The sequence below is a fragment of the Lissotriton helveticus genome, chromosome 1_1 (genome assembly GCF_964261635.1).
Source record: "Lissotriton helveticus chromosome 1_1, aLisHel1.1, whole genome shotgun sequence".
Classification (NCBI taxonomy): domain Eukaryota; kingdom Metazoa; phylum Chordata; class Amphibia; order Caudata; family Salamandridae; genus Lissotriton; species Lissotriton helveticus.
In genome coordinates, this window is record NC_136057.1 from 1,586,357,178 (window position 1) to 1,586,369,573 (window position 12,396).

Sequence of the window (12,396 nt, forward strand, 5' to 3'; positions counted from 1 at the left end):
ACAGTCCGTGTAATGTACGGACAGCTGGTCACCCGTAGGAAGGCCTCCCAGTGAAGGTTGAACCACTGTACAACCTGCGTCCAGCCCCACATCCTGACGAAACGGAAGTTTGCGGTTTGAAACGTGCTGTCGGCTCCCAAATCAGGCCCGGTAGGCGGGCTCTGATGGCCAGTCAGTATCTGGCACGCAGCTGGGTCATTCCGAGGTGCCTGTGCCTTTAAAACACACACTAACACCTGGGGAACGCCTGTTTTGTGAGAACCATCCCTGGATGCACTTTGCCCCCAGCTTGGTCCTGTCTGAGATCACATGATGGCTCGGGTCCTGTCGGCTCGGGTCCTGTCAGGTGCGGCTGTGCGGTTGCCGATCTTATACCGGAGGTTTGTGCTGCCTGGTAACTCTGCCAGGAGAAGTATGGAGGGATCCGGAGTCCACGAAATCTCTTTCAAAACTGTCGACGCGCCAGGTAAAAACAAGCGACTTGCCAAGATATTGCATTCCGGGATTTGTAGTTTTGTTGCTACGCCTTCCTAATTGTATAATGTCTTGGTTAAGAACTAGAATGTTCTTGTCATCATGTATGAAACGAGAACATTTGTCAGCTTAAAGTCTGCTACATGACTCGAAGTCAGACAGAGGACAACTCAATTACTTTTGTATTTCTGTGACAATGTTATGTCCGTCTTTTTTCATGAAATAAAGAATTCCTCCAGTGCATGCTCATGCAAATTAAGAAATTTCTCTGGCATTGGCTCAGAATAACCCTGTTTAGTTTGGCGGCTTAGTTTGACGTTTTCACAATCTCTATTAATGATATTTCTGTGTATTTTTCTATATAAACAAATAAACATGTAACCCATCAAAAAGAGGGCACAAATCAATTACACCAGTGTTTCCCAAACTGGGGTCCGTGACACATTCCCAGGGGGTCCGTAGGCAGCTGTTTTAAAAGCACAGCAAAGTTTCTGGTATAATTAGAAGCTTTAGAGCAACAATAAAAGTGTCAAGATAATAACAGTGATTAATGTACCTGCTGGAGAGAGATGAGAGTTTTGTTCAGTGGCAGCTTTGACTTAACTAAAGTAGCACTGAGGGTGAACATGCCTACTGCAAAGAACGTGTAACATGCATTTTGAAAAACAGTATTTTACGTGTATAGGTCTGCTTTTGTCACAGAGATTCTTTTGTTACTGTGCACTTCATATGTGACAATCATAATCTAGCAGAGGGACCAATAAACGGTCATCAAAGAGCTGCTTGCAAACTGATTGGTACCAGTTAGTTACTTATGTTTTTTCCTAGTCATTCATTATCCTGATGCTGCTAAAAAGCATCGTACTGCGAAATAAAACCAACAATTTAAAAGCTAGTCACGGAAATGTAGTACATTTGTTCCTTTTTTGGAATTCCTTCAAGTTACAATACTAAGGGCCAGATGGAAGACCCGTTTTTATATGCGCAAACGGGTTCGCGAACCCGTTTGCGCATGCAAAAACCTATTAGGCCATGTACATAGCCTATTTCGCGAGTCTCAATTTTTTTGCCACTCGCTAAATATTTTTTGCGACTTGATATTTGGAAGGGGCATTCTCTTCCAAATAGCGAGTCTCAAAACGGTGTACAAATGTTTTGCGACCGCAATTGCGGTCGCAAAATACTCGCAATTACCACCTGCTTCAAGTTGATGGTAATGCATTTGCAAATGGGAAGGGGTCCCGAGGGGACCCCTTCCTTTTTGCAAATGCAAGCAAAATTATTTTTTTATGGGCAGGCAGTGGTCACAGAACCACTGCCTGCCCTTAAAAAATGAAACGAAATAGTTTCATTTTCATTTTTTTAATGCATGGAAAGCGGGCTGCATTTTTTTTAAACTACTTTATTTAACAGCAGTCCCAGACATGGTGGTCTGCTGAGCTCAGCAGGCTCCCATCCGTGGGAGGGCTGGCATTCCCAATGGGTTCGCAAATTGGGAGAGGCTCATTAATATTAATGAACCTTGCAATTTTGTGACCCCATTGGGAATCCTATAACAGTGTTAAACACACACTGTTGTACATTTCATTTATAAACAACAAACAAGTGAAAAGGACCCAGGGGAATTTTAAAGACCAAGCTCCAATATGTTCCCTATAGACTTACAACAACATATATATTGGAGGGTCTGAAACACAAACTACGCTCGGTATACCCCAAAACAAAACCTAGAACAACCTCAACCCAATGTATCTATCAAGGGTCATCCCTACAATGGTCATGGAAGGATGCCCATCAGTCACCACACGGAACCGCCCTTCATCATTTGGGATTCCATCAAGACCATGCCAGAGACGGCCATTTAACTGTGTAAGAGCGATTGGCGTTTCTTTTACCCATATGTTTAGGTTTGGAGTGGAGTGGAGTAGATGTATGTGGTGTGGAGTGTAATTATTTGTGGAATTTTGTGGTGGAATTTCATGGTGCGGAGTGGATTTGTGAACTGGAATTATGTATATTGTTGACAACAGGTCTTCGATAACAGACCGCTAAATTACATGTAGGCGAGACCTAAAAAGGCGACTCCGCTGGACTATCGTAAATAAAGTACAATATAGCAGGGATGTCTGTCACTAAATGGGTCATAAATGTGGGTTTATAAAGAACCACTCAAAGCAATGGTTGCATTGACAAAGGTCAGTCAATTTAGAGCTGCGACATAGCCCACAGCTGCTAAGTGACACTCATACTAGGTGTCACCTTTAAACAGTTCTGACTTTTAAATGTATCCGTAAATTGCATTCTGTGATTTACAGTTTAACTTTTGAAATTGTAAACATTGGCTAAAATATCTTATCATGCCAAGTGCTGTTGTGAAAAGGCCGGTACTGGCTGAAAGCATCACACATGACATAGGACTACTTGGAGGCTAGGCATGTGTATGCAAACCAGAAAGAAACTGCATTGAGACTTTTCCATCCCAATGAAAAGGATGGCAGTGCCAGAGCTCCCAAGTTCTCCAGGGTCATGTGTGAGAAACTCACCCGGTCCAGGTTTTTGATAAGTATTCTGAGACTTGAAGTCTTGAGATTATACTAGTACCACACGCCGCAGAAAGCAAAGCAACACGGTGGACTGGATGATATACTCAATGGTTCTGGTTCCTCACTTCTCTTTAAAGAGATAAAATGTATGTTGTTGTTTTCATTAAAGGACAGATCACTTGTTTGCTGTGCTGTCTGCAATGGATTGGGGTAGTGATGTGCCTAAAGGCTGCATTTTCAGAGCTTTCAAGTTCCCTAGGTTCATGTGAGTAGGTCATCTATTCCAAGATTTTGCTTAGTCTTCTCACACTTGTAGTCCTGGTTTTATAATGGGATAAACAGGACTACAGGTTCTAGATTGAAAGTTAAAACTTGGACTGGATAAATTATTCGTGCATGGCCCTGGGAACCGTGAGTGCTGTGACATATCTAAAAGAATTGACCATCACTATTTAGTTAAAGTAAGTCATGAGACAGTTCACGGAGCTCTAAAGTTTCCCTGGCTTGTGCTTAAGTAGTTCATTCAGTCCTGGTTTTATCTCCGTATTGTGGGGTGTGTAGTCCTGATTTTGAAATGCTATAAACAAACCTTCAAGTCCCAGGAAACAAATCAAAAGCGCAGAACGGATCAGTTTCTGGGGCCTGGGTGGGAAGCCTGAGAGCTCTTAGTTCCGCGGTGTATGTGTTCGTCACCAGAAACGCCACCGTTGCATGGATGTTTGTGATCAGAAAATCAAGGGCCCCGTAGCACTTTGTTACAAGAACGCTCAGAGTTGTGTAATTGTGTTAATGTTGTGCTGTTGATCTGTTTATCTCCACTGAGCTTGACACTATATTACTTTTTTTTCCTTACATTATCAAGTCAAGTTTGGCGCTGCAATACAGTCTGCCACAAAAGCTTAGTGCTGGTTGTCCTACCGTTTTTGGTGCTTAAAAACTGTTTGCCACTAGAAAGTAGTAATTTGCGTCAAAACCTTCATGCCCGCGTGGGGGTGCAATGAGTACTGTAATGGGGGGTGATTTTGAAGGGAGAGAGGTTATGCATGGTAGTTTGCAACAAGAAAGACAACTGTGCAGATTGTCATGAAAAGGAGAAACAAAAGCCCAGGCTTCAGAGAGTCTGGTGAGTCTTGCAGTGTGAACAAGGACTCTGAGCGCGCTAAAGTGAAATACCACATAGCGAGTCACTCAGGAGATCTGCAAAATGGAGAATAGTTTACAGTCATTCTGTGTATACAGGGCACAAGTCGGGGGGACACGCGGCTTCCACCCACTATTTTCACAGGGTGCACGCCGTCCACCCTGTGAAGAAGTTGACCCCACTGAAAAATAGGCAGAAATCGTTTGGTTGTAACTTGCAAACACCAGGACACATTCAGCAGCGCCTGCACGTTGTTGTCTGCTTTCGATCCACAACAACGTGCAGGCGGAGGGGGCTTTCTTAGTTCAAACTCCTGCTGGGCTCCTAACAAAGGCAGAATCTGAGGGGTCATCAGGCCTCCTTTTGAGAGTCTCTTGGCTGGCAGCATTTGGGAGCCTCACACCTAGAAGCAAATAAAGCAGTGGGGAAATAAAGGTTAGCACTTCATACATACTTAAGAGAGGCAGCTTTTCACTTTGTTCAGGCTGATTAGGAGCTATGCATGTCCTTTAACCCCTTCGCTGCAGGGCGTTTTCACCTGCTGTACGGGGAGGGGGCCGCGCGCGGCGCCGCTGTGCTTGTGACGAGCTCGGCTCGTCATGAGGCACAGTGGAGCTGCACTCGTGGCGAGCTGAGCTAGTCACGACCACACCTGTTTTGGAACGTTTAGTACAGCCGGGAAATTATCCCCGCGTGGAGCACAGCTCAACCGTGCCTCGTGACGAGCTGGCTCGTCATGAGCATGGAAAGTGTTAAGAATGTCAGCTATGTTGGTCTTTCCCAGTATTTACACAAAATAAATAGCATGTATACAGTGCTTACTACCCCTGAGAAGGTTTTGTAATAATTTTAAATATCACTATTTTTTCTTGTAAAGCACTATGGATGGAGGAAGTTTACGCTATCAAAAGGCAACATTGTTTTGTGTGTAGCTGACAAAAGTGTCAATCTTCTGCCTAAATTAGGAGGGTTTGCATTTATACTCGAAATGTCCTCCAATGTAATCATGAAAGACCTGCTAAAAATATATATGAGGGCTTAAGATCTGATGTCACTTCTTATGATGCCACGTGCCGTGATATCACACGCCATGATGTCACAAGCCTTAATGTCACTTGCATACTGATTAACTAGGTTAGTCCCCTTCACTTCTTTTTTTAGAACTTGTGCTCTGTGTGTATATTATTCCGGCGTCAACAGGTTTCTTTAAGAAATGAGCAACCTGGCAGTAAATTGCACCTGCAAGGCCCCCAATAAAGGAAACAAAAGTAAAATAGAACAAGATGGGGGAGAGGCGGGGACAATGGTGTGGGAGGAGGTGAAGAAAGCCGATGCCGCACTGAGAATGGGCTGTGTTTATCGCCGTTCAGCTGTGAGCGCCGCAGTAGATTCCTATGGGGCAATAGCGACTGCCCAAAAAAAGCTGACCGTTGCCCGAGCTTTGTCCCATCTGCTGCGCTGGGACAGCACTCACCTTTTTTGTAAAATAAAGACAAACATGCTCGCTTTGGAGTGTGATGAATTGAAGGGTTGAGGCTCGTGGCCTGTAAGATAGACTTGGTTAGGAGTAGCACACCACCATGCCCTATGGGATGTTTAAGCCTTTAAATCTAGCAAGGGTTGATAATCCTTCGGTGGACGATATGCCCTCGAGCCAGACGCCTCTTACATTTACTTTCTCTTGCAATTAAGAACCTGAGATGGCGGTTGAAGTGCCATGTCTGTTAGGATATTCCCATCATGTATACCAAATTTTACATACATTTTGTTCCATCCACACGACAATAACAATTCTAAACATATGACCTTTTACCTTCTAGATTGCTCCTGTCTCTTCGACACCAGGCTCTTAGTCTTCCATCAGAATCTCTGCACCTGACGTACATAAACATATCCTCAGGCACAGCAGATTTATTCTGTATAAGGGTCACCACTTTTTTTCATCTTAGGCCAACAGCCAGCTGTGCATGATCACACCTGTCTAGAAAAGCATTAGTGATTGTTTTCAAAACATTTATGATTGTTTTCAAAACATCCATGATTGTTTTAAAAACATTTCGATTCTAGAAAAAACCCTGGAGTGACCACTTTAGTATAAAAGACCCTCACTCCCCCCTACAAATTAGAGGAGAATTCTTTCCAAGCTGAAATGGGGTCCTGCATGCCGAATCTTCGACACACAGCGGTCTGACATCCCTTGCAGGTTGTCATCCTCGACGCAGAGACGGGGGTCATTCATTCTAAACCATCAGGTGAGTGGGGCTGGTTCTTCCCTAGGGGCTTCTTGGCTAGATACACATAGCTATACGCATATACACCTACACATCCAAGTTAGGCTAGGTGCACTCAGCCAAATGATTTAGGGCACGCATTTTTAGGAATAAGCAAGTGCTTCTGTTTTTATCTGAACTTCTGTTCATCTAATTAGCACTATGGTAGAAATGTATCTACTATTCACAATATTGGTACTAGGAATCTCTTTTGTATGCTTCTGACACCTGATTGTCACAGCACAGATGTTTTACACAAGGCTGTCGCTGAACCAATACATTCTTATTGAAACGTCCTAATCGCCATCCTGTGTGTTTTCTGAGAGAAAGCAAGCACGAGTGTCTGAGCAAAAAGTACTGCACTGTTTTCCACGATCCCTGAGGAATAAGGGTTGTCATACTCAGTGGTTGCCAGAGACTACCTACACCACTGTAGAATACAGGGGGGGTGGTAGTGGCACTGTAGAGCTTGCCAGTCTAACGGCTGACATATCCTGTGGGGGTGCCCTGAAGTGTTTGGGACGCCAAGCCCTCTGTTTAGGTCATCCAAAACATGCAGGTCCTGGGGGATTCCTAGGAATTACACCACATGGCCCTGCCAACATGGATTTGGTTTTTATATTAACAGTATAAATCTGAGTAGTTCAGTTATGCTTTCTCAGAAAGCCCTACTAACACCTTTTCAGAACAGTGGGGAGGCAATCCGTCTCAGCTTAGCAGATATACTATGTGTATTGGCTGTAGGTCTAGCAAGCTTGTAAGGATAAACAGTTCCCCACATAGTGCAAAACCCTACCTCTTTACTCCTCTTCTAAAAATGACTGACCCCGCAAGTAGCTCGGGGAAGACAAACTAGCAAATCCTCTTATCACAGAAAATTGCAGACATGAAGTTACTATGAAATTGTTAGAACACAGGGTACCTGCAACAGGTGGCTGTGTTACCTTCGTGATTGAGGCACACAAGGTGTTCGGATCAGAGGTATTCTAGTCATGGGTTTAGTTCACACCTGCAGATCCAGTTACTATATTGTTCCACACATACATTGTTGTTGAACCACCAGATGAATACTTTCCATGCGAAGACATTGAAGTCCTGTTAATGTTGCAGCAGCATAAAAACAGTTTTAAAGGCGCCCTACCACACACATCTGTCGTGAGACTCGGTCCGCTCAGCATATAAGGAGCGACCTTGCCGGTCTTAGCGACATACACTCCACATCCCAAGATAGATACACTACCAGTGGATAAAGTCCGTTCAATATACAAAGACAAAGGCTATACAGACACATTGTCCAGTTTGTCATGCAAACATTAAAAGTCCAACCTGCGGTAAATGCTCCAGGTGTTCCACATCAGACCACACCTATAATTAACTCCGATACTGAAATCAGTAATAGGGACAATTCCTAACAAACTGGAGCAAATTCCGTTTTGGATTGCACAAAAAATAGCCCAGCTGGAAGCAGTATTTCCCCATATGGGTCTGCAGGAAAAACATAGAATGCTAGCCATTTGCTTGCCAATGGGGATGGTTCCCTCGATTTGAGGATTGTACTACTTGTGGGACAATCTTTGCTGTCGTTTATGTCAGCGTACACAGTACCCCTTCCTTAGCAGTTGTTCCAGAAGTATTGAAACAAATACGACTGAGTACGGGGCAGGACCTGCCCTGGACTTGGGAATGAAACTGATGGGTAATTTTGCCCAAGTCTCTGCAATCCTGCTGTGCAATATAAAGGGGGAGGAAGCAGCAGTGGCAATACACATCCGCCTAAGGGAGACAGCACCTAGAAAAAGAGAACAAAAATTACCAAAAATTATTGAAGAAACCTATGCTGCATTAGGTAGAGATAATTTGGGAATCAAAGCCGGGAAGCCACAAATAGCGGGTAGTCCCGACAAGGAAGGACAACTCGGAGCAAGCACCCACTTCTTCTAAAAGGAAATGGGGAAAAAAAAATCTAAAAATAATAATTCAGAAAAGAATTCATGATCAAGGGGTGGGTCTCCCCAATGGGCGTCCTCTGAAAAAAGGTACAACATTAGGAATTGTGATAACATTAGAAAACCTGATCGGTATCAGGACACTGATAGATGTTCCTTTCAGAGTTCATCAAAAAACTCGGAGAGGGATGGGCAATCAGAACAAAAACAAGATCGACCAAAGACAAGAAGGGAAACAGATCGTACTTCAGATTACATTATCAAACAGGAAGAGCAACCTAAAGCAAAACCGCAGTTCAAAAAGAAGGTAACTGGCTTAAAAATTAGACATTCCCTGGTTACTGAGTACTCCACTTCTGAACGGGGAATGGGCTTTGACGATGCCAGACAGCCCGGCAGAAGTAACATTAACTCTCCAGAACCTGAAGGATTTTCTAGTGACAGCAGTAGTGAAACACCTGATATGAGAGTTAGTGTCCCACATAGACTGTATGAGATTACGCTCCAAATAGAGGGGACATCTCAAGAAAGGTTAAGGGTGACTTTTGGGATAATTTAACATACGGATATGACATACTGCTAGCAGAAAATGATTGGCCACCTGAGTTTGTGATGGATTGCCCGACCTTGTTCCAGAATCTTTAAAACATTCATACACACAGGAGTAGGCGCTAACGCCGGCATTATACCGCAACCATGTTGGGTGGGGCGTGGTGTCTACCCACCACGAAATCCAATTATAATCTACTCCAAATCCACAGAGACAGTACCCTAGAAGAAAAGATGCAAAAAAACAGGTCAGAGACATTCTAGACCAACTTGAATACCAGGGTGTAATTGAGACTGGCACCTACCCGATGAATCATTTTTTGGTTCCAGTAATGAAACCTGACAACTCATATCATCTAGTTTTAGATTACAGAACATTTAAACACATGCACACAAACATTTGTAGTTCAGAATGCACACAGTGCCGCATTAATGAATAACATTGTGTAGAAAAAAATACAAAACTAAATTAGACATCTCAAATAGATTCTTCTGCCAAAATATAGCTCCATAAAGCCGATATTTGACAGCATTTTCTGCACTCAACACTCGGCAAACTTTTTGTTGTTTGCCTCAAGTGTATAAGAACAGCCCGAGGCTATTCTCGGCAAGAGTGTCAGAAATATTACAAACTTGCGATGATGAGGCTGTGTCCTATGTAAAGGACATCTACCTAACAGACGATGAATCACTTGAACATTTGAGCTGGGTGAACAACATAATTGTAGGTTTCACCAATTTGGGCTACAAATTTGATTTCAAGAAATCTAAAATTGCCCATGTCAATGTCCTGTTTTTGGGATATGAACTATCAAGTGAAGGCAAGAGACTGGCAACAAACTTTTTAGAAAAGTGTGTGCAGTTCCAACCTCCAAAGTATCTAAAGGGTTTACAATCCATTTTAGGATTTCTAAATGTTGGCAGAACATAAATTCTAGATTACGCAGAAAAAGTAAAACCTTTCTACAACTTAATCAGACCTGATTTCACACCACATCAGTGGACACATCAACACACAGATACTCCCTGTTCAGTTCAGGCTGACATGATGGCATCAAAAACATTTACACACATGTGTGAAAACCACAAACATGGTGATCCGGCTCATCCCTGGTTTATCAGGATATATTTATCTCACTTTCAATGAAGGTAAGACAGTCCTAATTGCATACAAATAACATTTATACACAAATGCTGAAATGCGATTTGCGGCAACAGAAAAAATATTGATGCGAAAGAGAACTAGCACAGGGGAAACCCATTATCATTGTAACCCCGGTACCAACTTTAGAAGCTGTTACCAAAGCAATCACTCCAAATGCAAAAGCGCAACTTCTGCAATAGATACAATGGGCTAATTCTCTCACTGCAACAGATGTTGATTACAGATACAATCCTACATTAAAAACACAAGCATTCCTACAGTATGAACAAAAATACCCTCTCCTGAATGAAATCTTGCCTCTAGAGAAAATGAATACATCATTTATACTGATGGATCTGCTCAGCCTGCCATAGGATGTAAATAGCAGTATAGCGCTGCATGAGCTATAGTGAAGGGACGTATGTGGGACAGTAAGTTCCATCCCTGCAATACAACTACAGAATCTCTAGGAGATTGTGCAGCACAGTTGGCAGAGCTGAAAGCCCTGATATTAGCACTATAGTATACAGACCGGTAATTACCCACACTGATAGTGTGCGATTCATTCTACTGTGTGCAGTCTTACAATTAATGTCTCTATTACTGGGGCCAGAATGAGTTTAGAGATTCCATGGGTTGCACGATTAAAGATTATGGGAACAAGTGTCAAAGCTGAAAGCATGCCTGCCCGGGCTCATGTTATTTACACACTGAGTCACCAGCAGTTTGGCATACACGTTAAAGGGAATTCACTGGCTGATGAAGCCACCAAGGCAACAGTGCGAACTGATGCAGTTGCTGCAATCACTCGTTCTAGCACAAGGATAGACACAGACATACTGGTCAGCGCCACAAAGAACAGCTCTGCCGTTCTGAAGGGCTTTCCACTCAAATATTCCTATAAATTAGATATGCAAAACGCACCATATGCTCAAATTTCAGGCGTGTGGGATGAGTTATACCAAACTTGAAACGCAGATTAGGTTTAATACTAGCTGCACACAAGGGTCTGGGCTGTGCACACACAGAAGTCACCGCTAGTTTCATTACTAAAGCGACGATTCTGGTGGGCAAGTTTGTCTAAACAAACAAAGGTTTATGTCTTAAAGTGCGACATCTGTCAGCAGATGAAAGGTTCCACCGTAGCACAGCCACCACAAATACCAGTACTCATTTCAGAGAGACCTCTCGCATGTGTCTATTTGAATCACTGCAGCCCCTTAACTTCAGACGGGGCTTACAAGTACATCTTGGTGGCAGTAGATTCATGCTCTACATTTCTATGGGTTTGATCTCAGCGCTCAGCTGACACTCGAAGTGTTATAAAAGATTTGCGAGTCTACATCGGGACATACACAATTGGCATGTTATAATCTGACCGTTGCTCTGCGTTTAGCTCTCGGGCTTACAAGGAAGCCATGGAAGGTATGGGCGTGGCCTTGCAGTACTGCTTCCCCTACCATCCCGAGGGAATTCGGTGGTGGAGAGGAAAAACCCGGACCTAAAGCAATCCTTAACAGCCATGGTATTAGGTGCTTGCGGTAGTTGGGTCAATCACCTATTTGGGGTCCAGAGGGCACTGAATAATATGCCAAGAAAATCCTTGGGAGGACGTATCCCCTATGAAATCCTGTTTGGGACAAGAATGTGGGTACCTGACCTCGATGATGCCAGCACAGTGGCGGATGTAAAACCATTGAATGATCGTTTGGCTGTTTTACAGCAACTCAATGAATTCGGGCATCACAAAGCAATGTCCAAGTAAAACGCACCACCACTGAGGAAGTGAAAACCGTTCTTGCAAGACCTGTCTGGGTTTCGAAGGTTGAAGACCTGGTCAGAGAAAAGATTATGGACAAGAATGAGTTTGAGCCATCCTACAGAACACCTGTACCTGTCCAGGTGGTTCAAGGAATAAGAACAGTACTTCTTCCGCCTCTTGCCTGCCGAAAAGAAAAAAGATTTGTCTCTATTGATTTGATCAAACCACGCTATGTGGCCGATTCTCAAAGGCAGGCTGTGTGGAGTCCTGAGTGGCCGCAGATCTCCTCTTGCTACTATACAGGAAGTTTAGATGGAAAGACTAATAACGTTTCAAGACTCCTCTGTGCATGATATCAGAGTAGCCATGAGTACGAATTACACCAGTTGAAACTGAACAACACCAAAATACAACTGAAATGCAAATTGCAATTCGGCAATTCGACCCAACAATGAACTTTTCTCAATGTGCCTTCACAAGAAGCAACTTCTACAAACACTGCTGAGCTCCCAAAGATAGACCAAACTGCGTCTGGCTACTTTGGTGACTTTTCTTCAGATCCAAGTG

At 43.4% G+C, this 12,396-nt stretch overlaps 1 protein-coding gene across 2 annotated transcripts in view; it reads left to right on the forward strand.

Annotated features, from left to right (window-relative positions):
* The first annotated feature begins 291 nt into the window (after nt 1-291).
* Nucleotides 292-12,396, forward strand: part of CSAD (cysteine sulfinic acid decarboxylase) — a 251,253-nt gene continuing 239,148 nt past the window's right edge. The window contains exon 1 of one of the 2 annotated variants that reach the window (XM_078687372.1): nt 292-466. In XM_078687372.1, coding sequence (XP_078543498.1) covers nt 310-466 — 157 coding nt within the window. In that variant the 5' untranslated portion in view covers nt 292-309. The remainder of the gene's footprint in view (nt 467-12,396) is intronic. The other variant, XM_078687381.1, reaches the window with a different exon arrangement.